The sequence below is a fragment of the Meles meles genome, chromosome 1, assembly GCF_922984935.1.
Source record: "Meles meles chromosome 1, mMelMel3.1 paternal haplotype, whole genome shotgun sequence".
NCBI classification, from domain to species: Eukaryota; Metazoa; Chordata; class Mammalia; order Carnivora; family Mustelidae; genus Meles; species Meles meles.
The window spans coordinates 105715196-105742777 of record NC_060066.1 but is presented as its reverse complement, the minus strand read 5'-3'; the positions used below and the strand labels follow the sequence as shown (position 1 = coordinate 105742777).

The 27582-nt window shown below is 38.2% G+C and overlaps 1 protein-coding gene across 5 annotated transcripts in view; it reads left to right on the top strand.

Moving 5' to 3' along the window:
- The window catches only part of SPIDR (scaffold protein involved in DNA repair), a 600140-nt gene that overhangs the window by 86834 nt on the left and 485724 nt on the right, over positions 1-27582 (top strand). For 3 of the 5 annotated variants that reach the window (XM_046007112.1, XM_046007104.1, XM_046007094.1), the window contains 2 exons: positions 13975-14130; positions 15038-15104. In XM_046007112.1, coding sequence (XP_045863068.1) covers positions 13975-14130; positions 15038-15104 — 223 coding nt within the window. Of the gene's footprint in view, positions 1-13530; positions 13615-13974; positions 14136-15037; positions 15105-27582 lie in introns of those variants that run through there. The other 2 variants (XM_046007119.1, XM_046007128.1) reach the window with 2 other exon arrangements.

Genomic DNA, 27582 nt, shown 5'->3' with positions numbered 1-27582 from the left:
AAAATTACAAAAGACTGATGGGTAGATTTGCAGCTCACAGCAGCTGGGCACCTGGGTTGCTCAAATAATCTAGCCTATAACCTGGAGCACAGCTTGTACCTCTTCTCACTTTCTCAGGTTTCTTCATATGGTATAGGAGAAGGCTGCTGACTGCTTTGGGGTCACATCCTTGACCAAGTTGGGAAGAAGAGAATCTTTCCAGTAGCCTCAATTAGAAAAAGTCCTGGAGAGGCCCTCTCACTGATTCAGCTTGTGTCCTATGGCATCCGTGGATGAGTCAGTCACTGTGGCCCCAGGCTGATGTCTTGTGACTGACTGTGACCAGGTGGGATGCCTAAAACTGTGGTAATGGGGGTATGTTTTGTCACTAGAAAATTTAAAAAAAAAAAAGATGGCTGGGTGAGAAGGCCAATGAAACTGCCGTTTTAAGTGCCTTCTCTGTGGCTGAGTAAACACTGGAGAGAGACATATACATGATACCAACAGTGTAAAGGGAGCTGTGTTACATTTGATGGATAAAATTGAAATGTAGTATACTGAATTTCCCCTTAAACTTACTCCTGCTGTCTGATTTACTTTAGATATCATTAGCATCTGTGAACCAGATGATTAGTATGATAAGTAGTTACCTATCATACTAATGATTAATAATATGATGATTAGTATGATAAGTAATTTACATATTCATTCAGTAGTCATTTTAATGAGTACCTCCGTGGGGGGAGCACTGTGCACTGAGGTGATGAGACGATTAGGGACATGTCTCCTTCTGCTATTGTTCTAACTGAAGGAGTAGAATATACTGGAGACATGATGGTTTCACACAAAGAGGTATGTGTGGAGGTATTGGGGGGATATTTCAGGGAATAGAAGAGCATTGATCTGTGGCAGAGTAGGAGAGACTGAAGGGAGTGGAGAGGTGATTTCCAGCAAAGAGTGCCATTGATACAGTTATGGTGGTAGAAATGTGCAGGGTCTGTTGAATGTGAAGAGAACATGGGGAAGTGGAGGGGAAGGCTGAAAAGTAAGGTTGAAGTCCATGCTAGCCAGTATCTAAACTTGGGCTCACACTTTCATGTTATCAGATTTTTGGGAGAGTTTCTCTCACCACAGCCTGAGCCAATGGAGAGCAGGGTCTTTCTTGCTCATCTTGTATCCCTGAAGCCTAACAGAGTGTCTGCAGGCACTGGGCACTCAATAAATGTTAACTGAATAAAAGAACATCATATTTCTTTTTTTTTTTTTAATTTCTTTATTTTCAACTTAACAGTGTTCATTGTTTTTGCACCACACCCAGTGCTCCCTGCAGTATGTGCCCTCCCTATTACCCACCACCTGGTTCCTCAACCTCCCCCCCCCACCCCTTCAGAATCCTCTGGTTGTTTTTCAGAGTCCATAGCCTCTCATGGTTCATCTCCCCTTCCAGTTTCCCTCAACTCCCTCTCCTCTCCATCTCCCCATGTCCACCGTGTTCTTTGTTATGCTCCACAAATAAGTGAGATCATATGATACTTGACTCTCTCTGCTTGATTTATTTCGCTCAGCATAATCTCTTCCAGTCCCGTCCATGTTGCTACAAAAGTTGGGTATTCATCCATTCTGATGGAGGCATAATACTCCATCGTGTATATGTACCACATCTTCCTTATCCATTCGTCTGTTGAAGGGCATCTTGGTTCTTTCCACAGTTTGGCGACCGTGGCCATTGCTGCAATAAACATTGGGGTACAGATGGCCCTTCTTTTCACTACATCTGTATCTTTGGGGTAAATACCCAGCAGTGCAATTGCAGGGTCATAGGGAAGCTCTATTTTTAATTTCTTGAGGAATCTCCGCATTGTTCTCCAAAGTGGCTGCACCAACTTGCATTCCCACCAACAGTGGAAGAGGGTTCCCCTTTCCCCACATCCTCTCCAACACACGTTGTTTCCTGTCTTGCTAATTTTGGCCATTCTAACTGGTGTCAGGTGGTATGTCAATGTAGTTTTAATTTGAATCTCCCTGATGGCTAGTGATGATGAACATTTTTTCATGTGTCTGATAGCTAGCCATTTGTATGTCTTCATTGGAGAAGTGTCTGTTCATATCTTCTGCCCATTTTTTGATATGATTATCTGTTTTGTGTGTGTTGAGTTTGAGGAGTTCTTTATAGATCCTGGATATCAACCTTTTGTCTGTGCTGTCATTTGCAAATATCATCTCCCATTCCATGGGTTGCCGCTTTGTTTTGTTGACTGTTTCCTTTGCTGTGCAGAAGCTTTTGATCTTGATGAAGTCCCAAAAGTTCATTTTTGCTTTTGTTTCCTTGGCCTTTGGAGACATATCTTGAAAGAAGTTGCTGTGGCTGATATCGAAGAGGTTACTGCCTATGTTCTCCTCTAGGATTCTGATGGATTCCTGTCTCACGTTGAGGTCTTTTATCCATTTCGAGTTTATCTTTGTGTACGGTGTAAGAGAATGGTCGAGTTTCATTCTTCTCCATATCGCTGTCCAGTGTTCCCAGCACCATTTATTGAAGAGACTGTCTTTTTTCCACTGTATATTTTTTCCTGTTTTGTTGAAGATTATTTGACCATAGAGTTGAGGGTCCATATCTGGGCTCTCTACTCTGTTCCACTGGTCTATGTGTCTGTTTTTATGCCAGTACCACGCTGTCTTGGTGAACACAGCTTTGTAGTAAAGCTTGAAATCGGGTAACGTGATGCCGCCAGTTTTGTTTTTGTTTTTCAACATTTCCTTAGCAATTCGGGGTCTCTTCTGATTCCATACAAGTTTTAGGATTATTTGCTCCAGCTCTTTGAAAAGTACCGGTGGAATTTTGATCGGAATGGCATTAAAAGTATAGATTGCTCTAGGCAGTATAGACATTTAACAATGCTTATTCTTTCAATCCAAGATCATGGAACAGTCTTCCATCTTTTTGTGTCTTCTTCAGTTTCTTTCATGAGTGTTCTGTAGTTCCTTGAGTATAGGTCCTTTACCTCTTTGGTTAGGTTTATTCCCAGATATCTTATGGTTCTTGGTGCTATAGTAAATGGAATCGATTCTCTAATTTCCCTTTCTGTATTTTCATTGTTAGTGTATAAGAAAGCCACTGATTTCTGTACATTGACTTTGTATCCTGCCACGTTACTGAATTGCCGTATGAGTTCTAGTAGTTTGGGGGTGGAGTCTTTGGGGTTTTCCATATAAAGAATTATGTCATCTGTGAAGAGAGAGAGTTTGACTTCTTCCTTGCCAATTTGGATACCTTTTATTTCTCTTTGTTGTCTGATTGCCGTTGCTAGAACTTCTAATACTATGTTGAACAAGAGTGGTGAGAGTGGGCATCCTTGTCGTGTTCCTGATCTCAACGGGAAGGCTGTGACCTTTTTCCCATTGAGGATGATATTTGCTGTGAGTCTTTCATAGATAGATTTTATGAAGTTCAGGAATGTTCCCATTATACCTATACTTTGAAGCGTTTTCATCAGGAACGGATGCTGGATTTTGTCAAATGCTTTTTCTGCATCAATTGAGAGGACCATGTGGTTCTTCTGTCTTCTCTTATTGATTTGTTCTATCACATTGATTGATTTGCGAATGTTGAACCAACCTTGCAACCCAGGGATGAATCCCACCTGGTCATGGTGGATAATCTTTTTAGTGTGCTGCTGGATCCTGTTTGCTAGGATCTTGTTGAGAATCTTAGCATCCATATTCATCAGTGATATTGGTCTGAAATTCTCCTTTTTGGTAGGGTCTTTGCCTGGTTTGGGGATCAGGGTAATGCTGGCTTCATAAAAAGAGTCTGGAAGTTTTCCTTCTGCTTCAATTGTTTGGAACAGCTTCAGGAGAATTGGTGTTATTTCTTCTTTGAAAGTTTGGTAGAATTCCCCAGGGAATCCCTCAGGTCCTGGGCTCTTGTTTTTTGGAAGGTTTTTGATCACTGCTTCAATCTCATTACTAGATATCGGTCTATTCAGGTTGTCAGTTTCTTCCTGGTTCAATTTTGGGAGTTTATAGTTTTCCAGGAATGCATCCATTTCATCTAGGTTGCTTAGCTTATTGGCATATAACTGTTGGTAATAATTTCTGATGATTATTTCTATTTCCTTGGTGTTAGTTGTGATCTCTCCCTTTTCATTCACAATTTTATTAATTTGGGCTTTCTCTCTTTTCTTTTGGATTAGTGTGGCCAATGGATTATCGATCTTCTTGATTCTTTCAAAAAACCAGCTTCTAGTTTCATTGATATGTTCTACTGTATCTCTGGTTTCTACCTCATTGATCTCTGCTCTAATCTTGAATATTTCCCTACTGGGTGTGGAGTGGTTTGATTTGTTGTTGATTCTCCAGTTCCTTAAGGTGTAGAGACAGCTGGTATATTCTGGATTTTTCAATGTTTTTGAGGGAGGCTTGGATGGCTATGTATTTCCCCCTTAGAACCGCCTTTACTGTATCCCATAGGTTTTGGACAGAAGTGTCTTCATTCTCATTGGTTTCCATGAATTGTTTAAGTTCATCTTTGATCTCCTGGTTGATCCAAGCATTCATAAGCAAGGTGGTCTTTAGCTTCCAGGTGTTTGAGTTGCTTCTGAACTTTTCCTTGTGATTGAGTTCCAGTTTCAAAGCATTGTGATCGGAGAATATGCAGGGAATAATGTCAGTCTTTTGGTATCGGTTGAGTCCTGCTTTGTGACCCAGTATGTGGTCTATTCTGGAGAAGGTTCCATGTGCACTTGAGAAGAATGAGTATTCTGTTGTTTTAGGGTGGAATGTTCTGTATACGTCTATGAGGTCCATCTGGTCCAATGTTTCATTCAATGTTCTTATTTCTTTATTAATTTTCTGCTTCTATGACCTGTCTCTTTCTGAGAGAGGCATATTAAGATCTCCGTATCAATGTATTCATATCAATATGACTCTTTATCTAGATTAATAGTTTTCTTATGTAATTGGGTGCTCCCATATTGGGGGCATAGATATTCACAATTGTTAGATCATCTTGGTGGATAGTCCCTTTAAGAATTATGTAGTGTCCTTCTGTATCTCTGACTAGAGTCTTTAGTTTAAAATCTAATTTATCTGATATGAGAATCGCTACTCCGGCCTTCTTTTGAGGCCCATTGGCATGAAAGATGCTTCTCCATCCCTTCACTTTCAGTCTGGGTGTATCCTTAGGTTCAAAATGGGTCTCTTGTAGACAACATATGGATGGGTCCTGTCGTTTTATCCAATCTGCAACTCTGTGTCGTTTTATGGGCACATTTAGGCCATTCACATTGAGAGTGATTATTGAGAGATAGGTTTTTATTGACATCGTGTTACCTTTGAAGTCTTTCTGTCCGTAGATTGTTTCTATATTTCTGTTCAATGATATTCTTAGGATTTTTTCTCTTTTATAGGACCCCCCTTAATATTTTCAGATAGTCCCTTTAAGAATTATGGAGTGTCCTTCTCTATCTCTGACTACAGTCTTTAGTTTAAAATCTAATTTATCTGATGTGAGAATCGCTACCCCGGCCTTCTTTTGAGGTTTTTATTGACATCGTGTTGCCTTTGAAGTCTTTCTGTCCGTAGATTGTTTCTATATTTCTGTTCAATGATATTCTTAGGATTTTTTCTCTTTTATAGGATCCCACTTAATATTTCCTGCCGTGTCAGCTTGGTGGTCGCATAGTCTTTTACGCCTTGCCGGTCTTGGAAACTCATTATCTCTCCATCCATTGTAAATGTCAGTCTTGCTGGATAGAGTATTCTTGGTTGCATGTTCTTCTCATTTAGTACTCTGAATATATTTTGCCAGCCCTTCCTGGCTTGCCAGGTCTCTGTGGAAAGGTCTGACGTTATTCTAATGGGCTTTCCTCTGTATATAAGGAGCTTCTTTGTCCTAGCTGCTTTTAAGAGGGTCTCTCTTGAAACATAATTCCTCATTTTAACTATAAGGTGTCGTGAGGACTTTCGAGAATCTAACATTTTGGGGGGAATCTCTCTGTCTCTAGTATATGAACGTTGTTTGCATTGGTGAGATTGGGAAAATTTTCATAGACAACTTGTTCAACTATATCTTCTAGACTTCTTCCTTTTTCCTCCCCATCAGGGATTCCAATAATTCTGACGTTGGAATGTTTCATGGCATCATTTATTTCACTGATTCTGTTTTCGTGGCTTCTGAGCTGTTTGTTCCAGGCTTCCTCCTGATCCTTTCTATCAGTTTGTCCTCCTGATCACTAATTCTATCTTCTGTCTCAGTTACCCTAGCTTTAGAGAATTTAGATTAGATTGGAACTCATTGAGAGCATTTTGAACATCATCCCTGGTGGCTTTCAGTTCTACCCTAATCAGTTCTGTTTGGTCATCCATGGCTTTCTCCAACCTAGCTATTGCCTGGATAATTGTTAGTCTGAATTCCTTTTCCGACATATTGTCTATGTTGATAGCCATTAGTTGTGTTGCCGAAGGTCCATCCTCTGTATTTTTCTTCTGTTGTGTTTTCCTCCTCCTAGTCATTTTGGTAAGAGATGACTGAACAGATGGAGCTGGATTTATCGATTGTGGTGCAGTCATTGTGCACCCTGGAACGCTTCTGTGTAATCAGGGTTCCTATCCCAAATGAGAGAAAAAAGAAAAGAAAAAGAAATAGAGAAGAAGAAAGAAAAAAAAAGAAAAAAAAAAAAAGAGAGAGACAGGAAAAAAAGGGAAGATAAAAGAGAAGGCTCAGCCCAAATGGGCCACAAGGTAAGATTTATGTAGTATACAAACAAAACAGACAAACAAAAAGACTGATAAAAGTATATGACAAGAGAAAAAAAAGTATATATATATGTAAGCAAAAAAAGGGAAGAACCTCATCAGAAAGAACCCCAAGTATAAGATTTATATTCTATCAGGACAAACAGAAATTCACAGAAACACTGGCAGAAAGAAAAATTGGGAGAGTGGTTATAAATTCTCAGTGTGGGCGAGGAAGCATATTTTGATTCTTTGTGGATGTATCTTGCTGTTTTTGTTAAGGGACTCAACTTTCCTAAGTTATAGGGGGATTAGAAACTGGTTTGCCTATAGGGGTAGCATTGATTGGGGAAAGGGGATTACCTTGAAGTTTAACTCTATATGTATAGTAGAAAATAAAAATTAAAAAAGAATAAACTAGACTAAACTAAGTTAAAATTTAAAAAAATTAGAAAAGCAAAAAAGAAACACGGTGTATGTATCAAAAAGTTCAGGTTAGAAGGTTAGTAAGGAATTTGATGTACTGGACATCTCAGTGTCATGGTAAATGGTTAAAAAATTATCTGTATGTTTAAAAAAAAAAAGAACCAGAATATTGGTAAAGAGTTAAATATAAAAGTTGTATTTATGAAGTAGTGGTGGTTGTTCTCTTGTAGTCTTTTTTTTTTTTCCTTCCTTCCTGGTTGGTCTTCTGGGGGAGGGGCTTGCCACATGGGTTTTCAGACAATGATGTTGTTCCTTGAGTTAGGTCCTCCCACTCCCCTCAAGGGGGTGGGCTCTGAGGAAACTGTTTTTTTTCAGGCCTTTGTTCTCTGGGGGTTTTTATGTTCTTTCATATGTTTTCTCTCGCCTTGACAGCTTTTGATGGTTTTGGAGTTTTAGAGGAGAGCAACCTGCACCCCGACCTCCCTCTCAGAGAGAAGCCTCAGAATGCTCTGCAGAGCTGCTGGCAGAGTAGGTTCTGAGTCACAGTCCCTGGGGATGCAGGAGTTCCTCATTGTACCCAATACCAGGGCAGCAGGGGCTGTCTAGGCAACTCTAGACCGCCAGAGAGTTTCCAAGCAGAGATTACACACTGAGATTTTCCAGCTCTCCCGGGCTGGGAATCTCTGGTTTTTTCCCGATGCCAGAGCTCCAGCTATGAGCACCTCTCCCAGGGGAGGGTGTGGGTCGAGCGGGTTTCAGGATTGCTGTCTGGCCAGGCTCCCAGCCCCTCATGGAGCCGGGCCCCACTTGTTCTCAGGCACACTGGCATTCCGGAGCACTGGTGACGGCTCAGGGACAGAGACCTGATTTCTCCGCAGCACTCTCTCTGGCTCAGTGCCTGGGGAGGCTGTCCTGGGTCCGGGGACTTAGGTCCCTGTCCCTAACCGCCCCGATACCCACTATTTCCCCCGGCGATCCTTTGCTGTTTGTTTTTTGAGTGCTTTCAACCAGACTCCAAGTTAATGGTGGTCCCCAGAGGCAGGGCACTCTCGTATTGGGGTATTACTTTCCAATGGGTCACCTCTGGTGGCTCTCTACCCCTTTTGTTTATCTTCCGATATCAGTCCGATGTTCCCACTCTGCTTTACCGGCCACTGGCGTCTTCTGCTCCTGTAGAGATCCATTCGTGTATAATTCTGATCTCAGGCTGATTTCATGGGTATTCGTAGTTCCCTGGTAGGTAGTCAGCTCACTTTAGGGTACAGATTGAAAAGGTGCCTCCTCCTACTTCCCCGCCATGTTGACTCCCCAGGAACATCATATTTCTGTCATTTATATTGATTAGAGCGTTCTAGTCCCTAAAGAATCTGGGTATTCTTTAGGAGATTCTGAAATCTCCAGAATTCATCTGGAGAAGCAAAGGACCAGTCAAATGTAACCAAAGCATTGAGTGACAGGCTTGAGAAATGTTCTGTTAGCTGAGGGAAGGAAAGACCTCTGAAGAAACAAATGGACAAATATTTGATAGAATGAGCTCTGAGCATCACAGTGCTTCCTAACTGTCCAACTTGATTGAAACTTTCAATCTGAGGAACAATCAAGTTCTTCAGACTTGAGGATACCCGAGTCAGTATCTCTTCTTCATGTTGGTAAATTCCTAGGTGCAAAAGCATTTATATTCTTCAAGTATATATTTATATTTATATTTGTATTCTTCAGTGGCTTGAGCCATTGGGGTTTATTCAAATACTCAAGAAAACTCCCCTTTGCATTCAGTTCGACATCTAATTTATTCCCTGAATTTATTAAATGATACCCCAAATAAATACTATTGAGACACTTTCCAGGGGGAGCAGCAGCCCAAAGTTGTATGGTAGCATGCATTTACTTTTTCAGGGAGTAAATTTTCAAAATGAGTAAATAAAATTCATAATCATGGTGTACCTAAAGAAATGAAAAGTGGTGCAGACCAGTGATAAGAAAAAGTGGTCTCTGAGGGGCTGGATAGTAATGCAATGGAGCAATGAAATACCTTTTATGTTTTAACCACTTCAGTTGTTTCCTTTTGAAGTTCTACTCAAAGTGTAGTTGATCCTCATTATTCAGTTTCTGTGTTTATAAATTCTCCTCTTTGGCCAAATTTATTTGTAATCCCCAAATCAATCCTTGTGGTGCTTTCAGAGTAATTTGTGGGCATGTGTAGAGCAGAGAAAAATTTGAGTCACTTGAGGTTTAAGTTATCAGCTGAGGTTGAAGAAGGACCTGTTCTTCCTGCTTATTCCAGCTCTTACACTGTAAACAAGTGTGTCCTTTCTTGGTCTACTTAATGCCCTGTTTTTCACAGTGTTGTGTTTTATGTGATTTCACTGTGTAAAAGGGCCCCCAAGTGTAGTACCGAAGTGCTGTCTAGTTGTCCCTAAGTGCAGAACAGCTGTGATGCGCCTTATAGAGAAAATTGTGTTAGATCAACTTTGTTCATGTATGAGTTATAGTGCTGTTGGCTATGAGTTCAATGTTAAAGAATAAATTATATATATTAAATAAGCTGTTTTTAAGCAGAAGCACACATAAAATAGGTTGTATACTGACAGGAATCAACCCTGTATTTCCCTTAGGAATAGTGGTTCAGTATTTGCTAATTCTTTGTGGTGACTTTATCAAATGATAACTACTACAAATAATTGACTATATTTCTCTCTCTCTCTCTTTTTTTTTTTTTTTTGCTGGGATCATCCTGGGCTTATGTAGTTGTATTTTGGGTTTTTTCTCTCTTTTTTGGATAACTTTTATTTTGACAGAATTTCAAACTTACAGAAAATTTGCAAGAATAGTGTAATGAAGTTTCTTATGGTGGAACTGTGAATAGGTTAAATAGTGTTCTCTATAAACTCCTGTCGACCTGGAACTCCAGAATGTAGCTTTATTTGGAGATGGGACCTTTGCACATGTAGCTAGTTAAGATGAAGTTATATGGCATTAGGGTGGGGCCCTAAATCCAATGACTTGTGAGAAGAGGAGATACACAAAGAGATATGTAGGCAAGAAGGCCACGAGATAACAGAGGCAGAGACAGGAATGATGAAGCCACAATCCAAGGAAGCCAAGGAATGCTGGGAGAAAAAGGCCAGGAAAGATTCTTCCCTAGAGACTTCATTTCTAACACCTTCATTTTGGGCTTCTTGGCTCCAGAATTATGAGAATAATTTTGTTGTTTTAAGCCACTGAGTTTGTGGTCATTTGTTACAGCAACCCTAGGGAACTAATACAACCCTTTACTCCATTTCACTAGTTTATTATTTTTTGCCTCTCTCTCTTTCTGTCTTTTCCTCATCCCCCTCCCTTCTCTTCCTCTTTCTCTCTCTATGCATGTGTGTATCAATCAATTTTTTTCTGTACCTCTACCCTTAAATATTTATTTTGTAGACTAAGGATATTCTCTTACATAAGCATAGTATAATTACAAAAATAGAAAATTAAAAACTGATACAATATTATTATCTAGTCAACAGTTCATATTCGGATTTTATCAGTTGCCTAATAATGACGGTTTTTCTCTGGTCCAAGATCCTATCCAGGATCATACATTTCATTTCCTTTCCATGCCTCTTTAATCTTCTGTTAATCTGAAATAGTTCTTTAGACTTTCTTTGTATTTCTTGACCTTGTCATTGTTGAGGTTTACAGTCCAGTTATTTTGGTCTTGTCTGATATTTTGCCCAGTTTAGATTTAGGTTATGCCTTTCTGGTAGGAATACCACGGAAATGTTGTGTTCTTCTCAATGCCTCCTATCAAGAGGCACTTGATGCTGATTACTTGATTAAGGTGGTATCTGACAGGTTTCCCAACTTTAAAGTTACTGTTTTTCCCTTTGAAATTAATAAGTAATTTGTGGGGCGATGCTTAATGAGTATGTTAATATCCCCTGTATCATTAAACTGTCACCTAATAGTTTCAGCTTTCATTAATGATTTTCTAAATCCACTGTTTATATCAATGTAGACCCATATTTCTGTTCTGTTCAATAGGTTATAATCCTTTACTGTCATTATTTATTTGATGCAGGAATGTTCCACAGTTGGCCAGTGAGAGGCCATTCACCTATGCTCATGTGTCCTTATGACATGTTCTCATTCTTTGAGTGCTTTCTTACTCTCTGGTTCAAGATATTTCAGGGTCAATCATCATGTACTTCCCTATCCCATCCCCCATGTTACCCATTTCTTTACATACCTGACCTGGGCTGATTTAATGCATTAAAAAGTATTCTGGAGTTAAAGAAAAAAAAATGGCTCAAGAGACCAAATGTTATCTTCCTCTTTATTTACTGCTCTAGTTAATGAAGCGAGTTTCTTCAGAGCTAACAGGAGAAGCTGCCACTAGTGGAGGGTAAACACCCTCTATCTTGAGGATAGATGCTTCTTCCTTTTGTAGTTTTGCCCCGCCAGAGGAATTTCTACATAAAGAGGAATATGCATAGGGCTCTTACATGTTAAAATGCCATCAATGTTATGGCTGAATTTGTTTTTATCAATTTGTTCCCTCTAACTTGTTACAGAAGTTTTAATGGTATATTGTAATCTTAATTCATTTTTTTTTAAACCACAGTGGTGTTGATTAGGGTTTTTTTTGTGTTATTCAGATGATCAACTCATAGTAGTTAACCTTAATTTGATTTGTGTTGCAAATTTAAAAGATTTTCCTTAAATAAAATGCAAATTTAAAATCTTATAAAATGAATACATGTCTGTTGTAGACATTTGTTAAAAAAAAAAAAGAAGCAAAACTCACACAAAAACATTTGGAGAAAATAAATCAGTGTTAGCACTGTTGCTAGATAAAATTTCACTCATTTTCTTCCCTTGAGTATCTTAACACACTTTTCTGTTTTTTTCTCACATAAAGTTGCTGTCAGCATTCTATGATAATGTAATTTTTATTCACTTGTAAATCATTTGTTCCTTTTCCTAGATGTTTAAAGTGTTTGTTTAAAAGCCTGTTTTCTAGGATGTATCTTGGTTTTGTCTGCTTCTGGGCTGATATTACCAGGTAGGTGGTGTGCTTCAATATGCAGTTTCCTTTTTTTTTTTTTCTTCTTTTAAAGATTTCAGGAAAGTTTCTCTGGAATTGCAGTTTTTGATATTTTGTCTGTCCCATTATCTTGGTTTTCTTCTTCTTCAGGGATTGCTACTATCTGTATGTTGGATCACAAGAGAGACTTGATTGATCACTCTGTTTCTCTTGAATACTTTAAAATGAACTTTAAATTTTCCTCCTTATTACTTTCTTAAAATATTATCTGTGATAGCTATGTGCTCTTGGATTCCTTCTAGTTTAGTCTTTTTTTCCTGAGCTGATTTTTTTTTTTCATGTTGAAAGAGTATTTTATTTTTTGTTTCAAGTTTTATTTAAATTCCAGTTAGCATTCAGTGTAATATTAAGTTTCAGGAGTAGAATTTAGTGATTTGTCACTTATGTACAATACCCAGTGTTCATCACAAGTGTCCTTAATCCCCGTCACCCATTTAACCCTTCCCCCTACCTACCTCTCCTCTAGAAACCCTTAGTTTGTTCTCTTTAGTGAAGAGTCTGTTTTATGGTTTGCATCTCTTTTTCTCCTCCCCCTATGTTCATCTTTTGTTTTGTTTTGTTTTTAATTCCACATATGAGTGAAGTCATATGGTATTTGTCTTTCTCTGAGTGGCTTATTTCACTTAGCATAACATACTCTGGCTCCATCCATGTTGTTGTAAATGGCAATATTTCATTCTCTTTGATGGCTGAGTAACATTCCATTGTATGTGTGTGTGTGTGTGTGTGTGTGTGTGTGTGTATTCATTCCATTGTATGTACATTGTGTATACATGTTTATATACCACATCTTCTTTATCCATTCATCTGTGGATGGACATTTGGGCTCTTTCCCTCTGGTGATTTTTTAACTTTATTCTACTGCTTAAGTTTTGTTACTTCATTTCTGACTTTTTATAATCTAAGTGTGTTGTCTTATATTGAAATAGTAGGTTACACTTTATCTGTTCTCTCAGCATGTCTTTAGTGTGCTTTCTTTGTGTGTTGGTATGTTATTCTGCTCCATTCTGTTTTTTCTAATTATAACTTTGTATTGGATTTAACCTAGGCCCCTTTCTATTGCCTATTTTTATGTTATAGTTTCTGTGAATTTTTAGAAGAAGGCAGAATTCTAAAGAGCTTTTATAATTTCTGTTGTTTTCTTGTAGTTTGCAAAAATATGGCCACTTGTTTATTTAGATATCTTCTGGCTCAGTTCCCTTCCTATACTCCATCTGGACCTTTTCTTTTCTTTATCTCTACCATCCCTGTGCTGCTGAGCAGATTCCCCTGCCAGCAATTTCTCTGCAGTGTGACACCTGGTTTAAGAAGGTAGTCCTGGCTGACGAGTGCTGAGTGTCTTAAACTGCTCCTACTCCTTTGGATGTCCTTGGGACCTGTTTCAGGTACCATTTCATCCTCAGATTGCCGGCTCCATAGTGAACACCACTATGTACTAAGATCCTCCTTTGTTCCTTCACTTCTCTCAGCTTTGCTTTCAGATAGAATCATATGCAGGACCTTTGGAGGGTTGAATATATTTGTCCTCACCTCTTTGAATTTTTAAATTTGTTCTCTACTTGTACAGTTTGTCTGCTTTCTTGTTACCTTTTTTTACATGGGGATTCAGAGACATTCAAAAGCTATGCCTTCACCATTGCCATTCCTAGGTTCCCATAGTGTTAATTACTAATATATTTTTAATGAAGTTGGTTTGATTTTTGTTTTTGTTTTTGTTTTTTTTTCTTTACAAACCATCTGCACAGAGAAAAAGAAATTGGAATATAGAATACCCATCCTTTCCAAGAGGGAGTCCACTAAAGTTCCGAAGAGCAGGTCTCAGGACAGTGGGGGCAGCTGCTTCCCTCTCTGAAGCGTGGCTCAGATGTGGAGAAGGATTTCAGGACACTTCTGGGACTCTGGTAAAGTAATTAAAAATGGTTTTCCTTGAATGCCAATGGATACTTAGATTCCTGAGTGTTTAAGCCACTGTAATTATATTTCTTTGGAATTCCCTTCCCTATTTCAGGACATAGTAATTGGTCCAGTCTTTTTGTTTTTGTTAAATCAGAGAGAGAGAGCACTCACACAATCAGGTGTGACAGACAGAGGGAGAAGCAGGCTCCCTGATGAGCAAAGAGCCCATCGTGGGACTGGATCCCAGGACTTTAGGATCATGACCTGAGTTGAAAAGGCAGACACATAACCCGCTCACCCACCCAGGTGTCCCCTTACAGCCTTGAATTCCTTTAGTAATTTTGGCAAGTTAGTAATCACCTCTTCATGCCAGGCCCGGCCTTTGTACTTCTTTGTAATGAAATCTTTGGGCATCCTACTCTTGATGAGAAGTATATTTATGAAATGCTTGTATACTTAGGATCTATTGCCAACAAGATGTTCTGGTTAATTTTTGTATATATGCTGATTTTGAGATACTTACAGATATGTACAAAATGGAATACTATTATAAACTCTGAATGGTTAGTTCTCTGTTTAGATTCTGATAAAATATAACAATACATTTATGTATGAGGAATATATGCTTTGGGAATACTTATTGGTTAATATCAATATCAATAAAATATCAATATTTTATTATCATATCATTAATATATCAAGATCAATATCAGTATCAATAATATCAATATCAATAAAATATCAATATCAATATCAATATTGATATCAATAAAAGATCAATAAAAGAAGCATATTTTAAGGAGGGTATTGTTTAAGGCTTGGAGTATTTAAAAAAATATTTTTGGTATTAGCCCTTATCACATAAATTACTACATTATCATTATTAATTGTATTATTGTCATCTTCCTACAGTCATTAACATCTGAAAAGAAGATCATTACAGAAAAGAACTTCAAATTATCCCCTAGACCCAAGAAAGGTAATATTTTGTTGGTTTCTTGACAGAAAAGGCATAAGGCTAATATATCCTTCTTTGATTTATTTCCATAGTTTGGATAGACTGTATATTTATGGTATAAAAACATCAAAATGTAAAAAGGTAATTTTTAAGAAATCTCTCATCTTTGTCACCATCTACCCCATTTTTTCCTTGCCTCCCATAGATAATAAAAATTTTTATGTATCCTTCCTGGATTTATTGTTATCAGCAGAGCTCAGTAGGTTAGCTTAGGCTCCCAGGATTTTAAGAAATTCTAATTTGGGAAATATGGTTCTGAACTATGATAAAAAGATTATCATATTTCAGGCAGTGAAATTCTTACTTGGTGAATCAGTTAGGGAAAGCTTTCAGATATAGATAGTAGGAAACTTATAGAGTGTTTGAAGAAATAGGGTTGAATTTATCTCCTCCAACAAGAAGTTTAGGGAGTCAGACCGGTTTTGAGTTCTGCAGCCTTAGTGTGGAGTTTATTCTTGCAGTCATGAGGTGGAAGCTAAGTTGTCTGGGCCTAGTTCTCAGGAGGGCTGTAGGTTGTGAGGATTCTCTCCAAGTTTTCTTTTCTTCTGGGCAGAGATTCCCTCCCCAGGACATCTACCTTTGGCCAGAACCTGTTATATAGGGTCACTCTACAAAAGAGACATCAGTGAAATTAAAGATTTTAAAATATATATATTGCTGCTTAAATAAAATTGGGTTTCTGTTAGTAAGGAAGAAATACTAGGGAGACTGCTGGCTCTGCTGCCACACTTAATGGGTAGGCAGGGAAAGTCCATGCTTGAGACCTTAGAGATCTCTTTTGGCTCCTTGGGGTCCTGACTTTGTAATCTTGGGAAAGAAGGTAAACACACTAAGCCTCAGTTTTTCCATCTGGGAAATGCATAAAAGAATGTGTACCACATGGGTTATTGTAAACCAAAAAAAAAAAAGTCCATTTCAAAGGCTTGCACTTAGTAGTTGCTTAATTGATGGCAGTAATTGCTATGTTTGATGGCAAAAAGAGCTGTGTGAAAGCCTGCGAAAAATTATGCAGACTGGGAAAACTTTCTGTGAATAAGAGCTATATAATTATTTCACTAATATTTAGGGGGTTCTTTTTATGAAAAATAAAAATAAAAATAACATTTCCCCAATTCATAAATTCATAAAACACTATGTAATAAACTGGCACATGTCTTTTGTAATTCCATAATCTTTTTTTAAATTATCATATAATGTATTATTTGCCCCAGGAGTATAGGACTATGAATCATCAGACTTACACATTTCACAGCACTCAACGTAGCACATACACTCCCCAATGTCCATAACCCAGCCACCTTATCCCTAGCCTTCTACCCCCCAGAAACCCTCAGTTGGTTTTGAAACATTAAGAGTCTCTTACAGATTGTCTCCTCCCGATCCCATCTTGTTTCATTTTTTCCCTCCCTATTCCCCATGATCCCTGACCTTGCCTCTCAAATTCCTCATATCAGAGAGATCATATGATAATTGTCTTTCTCTCATTGACTTATTTTGCTAAGCATAATACTCTCTAGTTCCATCCATGCTGTTGCAAATGGCAAGATTTCGTTTCTTTTGGTGGCTGCATAGTATTCCCATGTGTGTGTGTGTGTGTTGTCTGTGTGTGCATGTATGTACATTCCACATCTTTATCCATTCATCTGTTGATGGACATCTAGGATCTTTCCATGGTTTGGCTATTATGGACATTGCTTCTGTAAACATTTGGGTGCACGTGCCCCTTCGGATCCCTACATTGGTATCTTTAGGGTAAATACCCAGTAGTGTGATTGCTAGGTCATAAGGTAGCTCTATTTTCAACTTTTTGAGGAATCTCAAAAAACATCTCCGTATGTTTTCAAGAGTGGCTGCACCAGATTGCATTTGCCCCAACAGTGTAGGACGATTCCCCTTTCTCCACATCCTCGCCAACGTCTGTGTTTTTCTGACTTGTTAATTTTAGGCATTCTGACTGGTGTGAGGTGGTATCTCACTGTGGATTTGATTTGTATTTCCCTGATGCTGAATAATGTTGAGCACTTTTTCATGTGTCTGTTGGCCATCTGGATGTCTTCTTTGCCGAAATGTCTCTTCCTATCTTCCATCTATTTCTTGATTGGATTATTTGTTCCTTGAGTGTTGAGTTTGATAAGTTCTCAATAGATTTTAAATACTAGCCCTTTATCTGATATGTCATGTGTGAATATCTTCTCCCATTCGGTCAGTTGTCTTGGTTTTATTGATTGATTGTCTTGCTGTGCAAAAGCTTTTGAACTTGATGAAGTCCCAATAGTTCATTTTTGCCCTTGCTTCCCTTGTCTTTGGCGAACTTTCCAGGAAGAAGTTGTTGTGGCTGAGGTCGAGGAGGTTGCTGCCTGTGTTCTCCTCAAGGATTGATGGATTCCTGTCTCACATTGAGGTCTTTCATCCATTTTGAGTCTGTTTTTGTGTGTGGTGTAAGGAAGTGGTCCAGTTTCATTCTTCTGCATGTGGCTGTCCAGTTTTCCCAACACCACCATTAGACATTCTTTCCTGCTTTGTCAAAGATGAGTTGACCATAGAGTTGAGGTCCATTTCTGGGCTCTCTGTTCTGTTCCTTTGATCTGTGTGTCTGTTTTTGGGCCAGTACCGTACTGTCTTGATGATTACAGCTTTGTAATAGAGCTTGAAGTCTGGAATTGTGCTGCCACCAGCTTCGGTTTTCTTTTTCAACATTCCTCTGGCTATTCGGGGTCTTTTCTGGTTCCATATAAATTTTAGGATTATTTGTTCCATTTCTTAGAAAAAAGGTGATGGTTATTTTGATAGGGATTACGTTAAATGTATAGATTGCTTTAGGTAGCATAGACATTTTCACAATATTTGTTCGTTTTTCCATTCTTTTGCATCTTTCTCAATTTCTTTCATGAGTACATTATAGTTTTCTGAGTACAGATTCTTTGCCTCTTTGGTTAGGTTTATTCCTAGGTATCTTATGGTTTTGGGTGCATTTGTAAATGGGAAAAATTCCTTAATTTCTCTTTCTTCTGTCTTGCTGTTGGTGTATAGAAATGCAACTGATTTCTGTGCATTGATTTTATGTCCTGACACTTCACTGAATCCTGGATGAGTTCTGGCAGTTTTGGAGTGGATTCTTCTGGGTTTTCCACATAAAGTATCATATCATCTGCAAAGAGTGAGAGTCTGACTTCTTTTTTGCCGATTCGGATGCCTTTTATTTCTTTTTGTTGTCTGATTACCAAGGCTGGGATTTCTAGTACTATGTTGAGTAGGAGTGGAGATAGTGAACATCCCTACCCTGTTCCTGACCTTAGCGGAAAAGCTCTCAGTTTTTCCCTGTTGAGAATGATATTTGCTGTGGGTTTTTCGTAGATGCCTTTGATGATATTGAGCTATGTACCCTCTATGCCTACACTGTGAAGAGTTTTGATTAAGGAAGGATGCTGTACTTTTGTCAGATGCTTTTTTTTAGCATCTCTTGAGAGTATCATATGGTTCTTGTTCTCTCTTTTGTTAATGTATTGCATCACATGGATTGATTTGCGGATCTTGAACCAACCTTGCAGCCCAGGAATAAATCCCACTTGTTCGTGGTGAATAATCCTGTTAATGTACTGTTGCATCCAATGGCTAGTATTTTGCTGAGAGTTTTTGCATCCATGTTCATCAAGGATTTTGTTCTGTAATTCTCCTTTTTGTCTGTTTTTTGGGATCAAAGTAATGCTGGCCTCCTCAGATGAGTTGTGAAGTTTTCCTTCCATTTCTATTTTTGGAATAGTTTCAGGAGAATAGGTATTAATTCTTCTTTAAATGTTTGGTAGAATTCCCCTGGGAAGCCATCTGGGAGACTTTTGATGAGTGCTTCGATCTCCTTACTGGTTATGGGTCTGTTCAGGTTTTCTGTTTCTTCCTGGTTCAGTTTTGGAAGTTTATTTGTCTCTAGGAATGCATCCATTTCTTCCAGATGGTCAAATTTGCTGGCATATAGTTGCTCGTACTGTGTTCTTATAATTGTTTGTATTTCCTTGGTGTTGATTTTGATCTCTCCTCTTTCTTTCATGATTTTATTAATTTGGGTCCTTTCTCTTTCCTTTTCGATAAGTCTGGCCAGGGGGTTATCCATCTTATTAATTCTTTCAAAGAACCAGCTCCTAGTTTCGTTGATTTGTTCTCCTGTTCTTTTGGTTTCTATTGCATTGACTTCTGCTCTGGTCTTTATTATTTCTCTCTTCCTGCTGGGTTTAAGGCTTTCTTTGCTGTTCTTTCTCCAGCTCCTTTAGGTGTAGAGTTAGGTTGTGTACTTGAGCCCTTGTTTCTTGAGAAAGGCTTGTATTACTATATACTTTCCTCTTAGAACCGCCTTTGTGGTGTCCCAAAGATTTTGAACATTTGTGTTTTCATTTTGATTTGTTTCCATGAATTTTTTAAATTCTTCTTTAATTTCCTGGTTGACCCATTCATTCTTTAGTAGGATGCTCTTGAGCCTCCATGGATTTGAGTTCTTTCCAACTTTCCTCTTGTGATTGAGTTCTTGCTTCAGAGCCTTGTGGTCTGAAAATATGCAGGGAATGTTCCCAGTCTTTTGGTACTGGTTAAGACCTGATTTGTGACCCAGGATGTGATCTATTCTGGAGAATGTTCCATGTGCACTAGAGAAGAATGTGTATTCTGTTGCTTTAGGATGGAATGTTCTAAATATATCTGTGATGTCCATCTGGTCCAGTGTGTCATTTAAAGCCTTTATTTCCTTGTTGATCTTTGCTTAGATGATCTGTCCATTTCAGTGGGGGGGGGGGGCGTCTTAAAGTCCCCTACTATTATTTTATCATTGTTGATGTGTTTCTTTAATTTTGTTATTAATTGGTTTATATAATTGGCAGCTCCCATGTTAGGGGCATAGATATTTAAAATTGGTAGATCTTCTTGTTAGACAGACCCTTTAAGTTCGATATAGTTTCTTTCCTCGTCTCTTATTATACTCTTTGGCTTAAAATCTAATTTATCTGTTGTAAGGGTAGCCATCCCACTTTCTTTTGATGTCTGTTAACATGGTACATTGTTTACCACCCCCTCACTTTAAATCCGGAGGTGTCTTTGGGTCTAAAATGAGTTTCTTGTAGATCGCACATTGATGAGTTTTGTTTTTTTATCCATTGTGATGCCCTGTGTCTTTTGATTGGTGCATTTAGCCCATTTCCATTTGGGTAACTATTGGAAGGTATGAATTTAGTGTCATTGTATTGCTTGTAAGGTGACTGTTATTGTACATTGCCTCTGTTCATTCCTGGTCTATGTTACTTTTAGGCCCTTTCTTTGCTTAGAGGACCCCTTTGAATGTTTCCTGTAAGGCTGGTTTGGTGTTTGTAAATTATTATAGTTTTTATTTGTCCTGGAAGCTTTTTATCTCTCCATCTATTTTCAAAGATGGCCTAGGTGGATATAGTATTCTTGGCTGCATATTTTTCTCACTTAGTTTTCATAATATATCATGCTCATCCTTTCTGGCCTGCCAGGTCTCTGTGGATAGGTCTGCTGCCAATCTAATATTTCTACATTTCTACTGTTGTATATCACAGACCTCTTATCCCAAGCTGCTTTCAGGATTTTGTCTTCGTCACTAAGACTTGTGAGGCATGCTATTTGATGACGGGGTGCTAAACTATTTTTATTGATTTTGAGTTGGGTTCTCTGTGCCTCGTATATTTTGATGTTTGTTCCCTTCCCCAGATTAGGGAATTCTGCTACATTTTGCTCTAATATACCTTCTGCCCCTCTCTCTGTTTCTTCTGGTATCCCAATTATTCTAATATTGTTTTGTCGTATGGTATCACTTATCTCTCGAAATCTCCCCTTGTGGTCCAGTAGTTGTTTGTCTCTCTTTTTCTCAGTTTCTTTATTCTCTGTCATTTGGTCTTCTATATCACTAATTCTCTCCTGCCTCATTTATCTTAGCGGTAAGAGCCTACATTTGTTATTGCACCTCATCAATAGCATTTTTTATTTCAACTTCGTTAGATTTAAGTTCTTTTTTTTTCTCCAGAAAGGGATTTTATTTCTCCAGAGGGGGATTCTGTAAATATTTCATGCTTTTTTCGAGCCAAGCTTGCATTATCGTCATTCTGAACTCTAGTTCTGACATATTGCTAATGTGTTTATTTATTATGTCCCTAGCTGTTGGGGTTGCCTCTTTTTTTTTTTTTTTTTTTTTTTTAATTTGTGGTGAAATTTTCAGCCTTGTCATTTCTTCCAGATAAGAATGGGTGAATGAGAGAACAAAATACTAAAAAGGGTAGCAACGACCCCAGAAAAATATATCAACATATTAGAAGAGACCCAAAATCAGGGGGAGAAGTAGGGGGGTGATAAATGAATAAATAAATATTAATATGAGATATATATATATCTCTCTCTATCTGATATATAAATATTTTAGACTGCTGAATAGAACAGAACTATCCACCTACATTTTGGTATGTAGAAGAAACTACCATTCAACATTTTGATGAAAGAAAAACATATATATACCAAAAAAGGGTAAACTCAACGAAGGGTAGTTATATGACTGTAAAGTTGAAAATTTAAAAAGATTTCAAAAAAGGAATTGCTAAGAAGTTGGTTGAAAAAAGAAAAAAAGAGGAAAGAATATGATCAGGCTAGGTAGCTACAAGAGCAAAGCCAGCACTAGATTTATGTTACATTTTTTTTTTTTAAGATTTTATTTATTTATCTGAAAGACAGAGATCACAACTAGGTAGAGAGGCAGGCAGAGAGAGAGAGGAGGAAGCAGGCTCCCCACCGAGCACAGAGGTAAGAATATGCGGGACTCGATCCCAGGACTCTGGGATCATGACCTGAGCCGAAGACAGAGGCTTTAACCCACTGAGCCACCCAGGCGCCCTGATTTATGGTACATTTTGATTGGTGGAAGAAATTGTATCTCAGTATTTTAAAGAAATAAAAACATATATGTATACAAAAACTCAAGGTTAAATACAATGAAGGGATAAAATATGAGTATAACAATGAAAATTTTAAAAAGTTAAAAAGGTATTGATAAAATAAAATAGTTAAAAAATGTTAACATTGGAAGGAGGAAAAGTTAATAGAAAAGAAATAGAATAAATCAGTAGTATAACAAAAAATAACAAATAAATAAAATTTTAAAAATTTACCTTTTGAAGACTAAAGGATCATCGGGAAAAAGCCATGAAGTCTATGTGTTGCTTTTCCCTAGCTTTGTAGTTCCACAGAGAACTTGGTCTTGGTTGGATGTTTTTGCTGATCTTGTGGGGGAGGGGCTTGCTTCAGTGATTCTCAAATGTCTTTGCCCGAGGCGGAATTGCACCCCCATTGCCAGGGGTCAGGCTAAGTCATCCTCTTGGGTTCGTTCTCGGTAGCTTTTGTTCTCTGAATGCTTTCTGTACCACTTTAGAGGATGGGAACGAGGATGGTGGTCTCCAAATCTCCAGCTTATAGGAGCCGAAAGCTCAGGGCCCCACTCTTCAATACACCCTCAGAGAAATGCAGTCAATCCCTCCTGTCTCCCTGGTTTCTGGCCGCACTCCATGCTCACCCGATCTGTGTCTGAGCGTTTCTGTTTCTGGCTCATGGTCCTGTTTGGGGTCTCCAAACCCAACAGATTCCTGCAGTGTGCTTCCGCTCTGCTCCTCCCAAATGAGGACAAGGGGGTATCTCCAGATCTGTCACTTGTGGGGTCCCTGTTCGAAGAGTAGTGGCCCGACTGTGCCTTGGATCATGGTTTAAGGTAATCCCGAGGTGAAAGCCCACTTTTCAGCTCCATCTTTACAGCTGACTAACCCGATCCCATACCTGTGATCCCATATCTGTGAGCTCTGTCACTCTCAGACTGGTCTTTTTGTGTCCCTGTGGGTCCTGACACCACACTGTCCCGGTGAGGGCTCCATCCCCTGCTTTGTCTCTGGAGCAATGTCTCTCAGTGGAGCAGACTTCTAAAAGTTCCAATTTTGTGCTCTGCTGCTCTCTTACTTGCTGGGATATGGCCTCTCCCTGCCACGGTCTATCTTCCCAGTGCTTCAGATTCATTTTGCAAGTCCTACCTTCTGGAAAGTAGTCAATTTTCTGTTCCTAGAATTGTTGCTCTTCTTCTATCTCCTATTGAGTTCGTAGGTGTTCAGAATGGTTTGATAACCATGTAGCTGAACTTCTGGGACCTGATGATATTTCAGTCTCTTACTGCTTCGCCATCTTGCTCCTCTGATTCCATCATCTTCTGATGGAACTGTAGAATTTAACTTTTCTTGTTATTAGTGCCAAATGATGTCATTTTCAAAGATCAATTTAATTCTGATTTCTAAACTGTCATAGTATATGTAGAAAAGATTTTCTTTTACAGATGTGGCTGTTATTTTTTTGGTGATTTTAAATAAGTATAGCCATATTCAACTTGAGGAAAAAAGGAAATATAAAATAAGCTCTGAAATTGTGTTTAATTACAGAAGGATCTTTGGCGATGGTTTCCCTGTGCCAATATATATTCGACCCATCCTCCTGTTCTTTGTACTTCATAGAATGATCAGTGTATTCTGAAAGGCTGAAAGAGTTTCCATTAATGTATAATTACTGTATTTACAGCATAACTGCCTATTGAGGCAAGAAAATATTGTTAAAAATTTAACAAAAACTGGTAAACAGAAATTGATAGGAATGAGGGTCTCAAGGTATTTCCTAGAACTGGCTCATTTTTTAAATAGTACCTTTTTTTAAAATTTCCTTTTTAGTGAAAGAGAGAGAGGGGTGGGGCAGAGGGAGAGAGAGAATTTTACTCAGGGTCTATTCCCCTTGTGGAGATGTACATGGGCATTGATCTCATGACTCTGAGATCATGACCTAAGCTGGAACCAAGAGTTTGACACTCAACTGACTGAGGCACCCAGATGCCCCAATAGTAGCTTTTTTTTTTGTTTGTTTGTTTCAAACGATTTTATTTATCTGACAGAGAGAGAGAACAAGTAGGCAGAGAGGCAGGCAGAGAGAGAGGGGTACAGAGAGCCCAATATGGGGCTCAATCCTAGGACCCTGAGGTCATGACCTGAGCTGAAGGCAGAGGCGGAACCCACTGAGCCACCCAGATGTCCCCCAATTGTAGCTTCTAAGGTATTAGTTTCAGACATAATATTAATAGAAGTTTTAGGCTGGGAAGTAGTATTTTTGTGAGAGCTGGGAAGGAGAAGTGGGGGAACATACTTTTGCAGAATGTGCACAAAAGGGGAGATATGTCTCTGTGTCTCTCTTTCCTCAACTGTAAGGCACTGTTACCAGAGAAGACTGAATAGGGCAGGAATCAGGCAATGGGAAGGAGTGGGAAAAGGAAGCCAATTGAAAATAAGAGCCTGGGGCGCCTGGGTGACTCAGTGGGTTAAAGCCTCTGCCTTCGGCTCAGGTCATGATCCCAGGGTCCTGGGATCGAGCCCCGCATCAGGCTCTCTGTTCTGTGGGGAGCCTGCTTCCTCCTTTCTCTCTGCCTGCCTCTCTGCCTAGTTGTGATTTCTCTCTGTCAAATAAATAAAATATTAACAAAAAAAAAAAAGAAAAGAAGAGCCTGGAACCTTTATAGATGATTTTCTTTGAAAAGTAGAACATATATATATATATAGATATTTTTATATTTATATAATAATATAACATATGATAATAAAAAAATATGTATTTTTTACCAAAGTGAAAGTTTTTATTTTCCTTAAAAAGGTTTTTTTTCCGTAAATGCTGTACCGATTTTTTTCTTAAAATTTTTGTTTTTGAGGTCAGAAATGCTTGCTCCTTGAGAGGCATCACTAAATTTTGTTGTTGTTGTATTTGTTGAATTGCTTTTCTCCTCTTTGTACCATTTGTTTCCAAAGGGCAGAGTTTTCTTTGTTGCTCTTCTGTATATACTAGGTATAGTAGTTTGCCAGGGCTGCCATGATAAAATACCAGTAATGAAGTGTGCAAACTGGGTCGTGTGAATAACAGAAACTTACTATCTCACAGTCCTGGAGGCTACTTGAGTCCAAAATGATGGTATTAGCAGGATTAGTTCCTTCTAGAATCTGCTCTAGGATTCTTGCCTTGTCTTGTAATTTTTGTGTTTCCATGTGTTTCTTCACTCTTTGTGTGTCTTCACTTTCCATGTGTGTCTTCATTCCTTGCATGCGTCCAGATTTGTTCTTTCCTATAAGGACACTTGTCCTATTGGAATAACTTGATCACCTCTATAAACACCCTATCTCCAAATAATCACATTCTGGGTTACTGGAGTGTTAGAACTTTAACATGTGAATGACCTTTGGGGTAACCCAGTTCAGCCTGTAATACCACATGCTAGCACAATGCCTGGCTTGCAAAGGACGCTCATAAATGTTTACCTGTTGTAGCTATTCTTGTAGTCTAGCTGATATCCCTCCTAGAATTTCATTGGACTGGGTCTTGATTTCTAGGGTATCCTTCAACAATTAAAATGAGTTGATATTAAATTCCTGGTAGTGGTTTTATCTGCATATATTATGTAAATATGTAATTCATGGATTATGAATTCCATGAAGTCATTATATAATCTGAAAGTAGTGATAACTTTCCTTCCTTCCTGTCTTAGTCTGATCACACTAATAGACCAATAGACCAGTAATAGACCAATAATACCATAGACTAAGTAGCTTATAAATGGCAGAAATTGGTCCAGAATATTCAGAATATAATATACATATAATAATATCAGAATATTCAGTGTGTGATGAAGACTCACTTCCAGGCTTAAGACTCTACCATCTTCTGTCAACTTACATGGAGGAAGGGGCCAGGAATCTCTCTGGGAGCTTCTTATATAGATCACTAATTCCATAAGGGCTCCACCCTCATGACCTAATCACCTCCAGAGTCCCTACCTCTTAATACCACATACTGGGGACTAAGTTTCAGCACTGTGAATTTTTTTTCCTAAGCTTCATTTATTTATTTGACAGAGAGAGAGAGAGCAAGAGAGGAATACAAGCAGGGGGAGTGGGAGAGGGAGAAGCAGGCTCCTTGCTGAGCTAGGAGCCCTGCCTGACCAGACTCTGGGATCATGATCTGAGCAAAGGCAGATGCTTAACAATTGAGCCACCCATGTGCCCCAGAACTGTGAATTTTAAGGGATACAAACATTCTCTCCTTCTGTCATATTCCACTCTTTCCTTTTCAGTTTACTCTTCCAGATGCATAATAATAAAAAGGGACTGATATGATAATATCTTTTGTAAGTAAATACACAGCTTAGTTTTTATTAGCTATTTAAATCAATATGGATGAAGTTTAGTTTATTTTTAATTTTATGTTTTGAAGGTAGACAAGTTTAGTAATTCTGGATGTTCAAGGCACCAAGTATGTGTTTAGTAAATGTTTATGATTATTTAATGCTTTTGTGCCTTTGTAAGTGCTGTTTTTTCAGACTTCATTTTGTCAGTGAATCTGTTTTCCTGATGAACATATATTGGAGCACTTGGTTTTTTTGTGCCACTATTATAGTGTGACATACCTCGAATTTAATAGTTAATTTTTCTTTTTATTGATTTGTGTTTTAGACCATGTATTCTTTGAGAGAGAAGTTTTCTTATTTTTCTGTTTCCTTAAGACTTACTTTATCAGTTGTTATGTAAATATGTATTGAATGAAACTATTTAACTTCTTAGCCTATTTCCTCTACTATAGAACTTGAATTATAATATCTGACCTCTTAATCTCATTGAAATATGTCTAAGATACTTTTTTAAGTTTTAGCATTGTAACTAAATTGTAAACATAAGCAGAAAATTTTATTTTTTTTTTAGGTGTGTATTCCTTTTCTGATCACTGTTAGTAAAGTTTCCTCTCAACTTCCTGTTACATCAAGATGGAGTAGCCCCATTCTTTCTAGGTTTCCTATTAGAATGACAAAGTAAAAAATGGTGACAACACCGAAATGCTGTCAGTGATATGGAGAAACTGATACGTTACTGATAGGATTGTAAAATGGTACAGCCACTCTGGAAAAGTTTGGCAGTTTATAAGACTAAACGTGCAATTACCACACAATCTGGCAATTGCCCTTTGACATTTATCCCAGAGAATGAAAATTACTTTTACATAAAACCCCGTGTGCAATATTCATAGCAGCTTTATTTGCAATAGCCCCAAACTAGAAACAGCACAGATACCCTTTAGTGGGTGAATGGATAAACTATGGTATATATGTCATGTAATAATACTTAGTAGTGGAAAGTGTTGATACACAGAACAACTTGGATGAATGTCAAAGGAATTATGCTGAGTAAAAGAAGCCAATCCTGAAGTGTCACATAGTATGATTCCATTTATATATCAATCTTGAAATGACAAAATTACAAAAATGCAAAGCTAATTTGTTGCTAGACGTTGAGAATTGGGTAAGGAGGGTGGCTAAGATGTGACTTTATAAAAGTAATGCAAG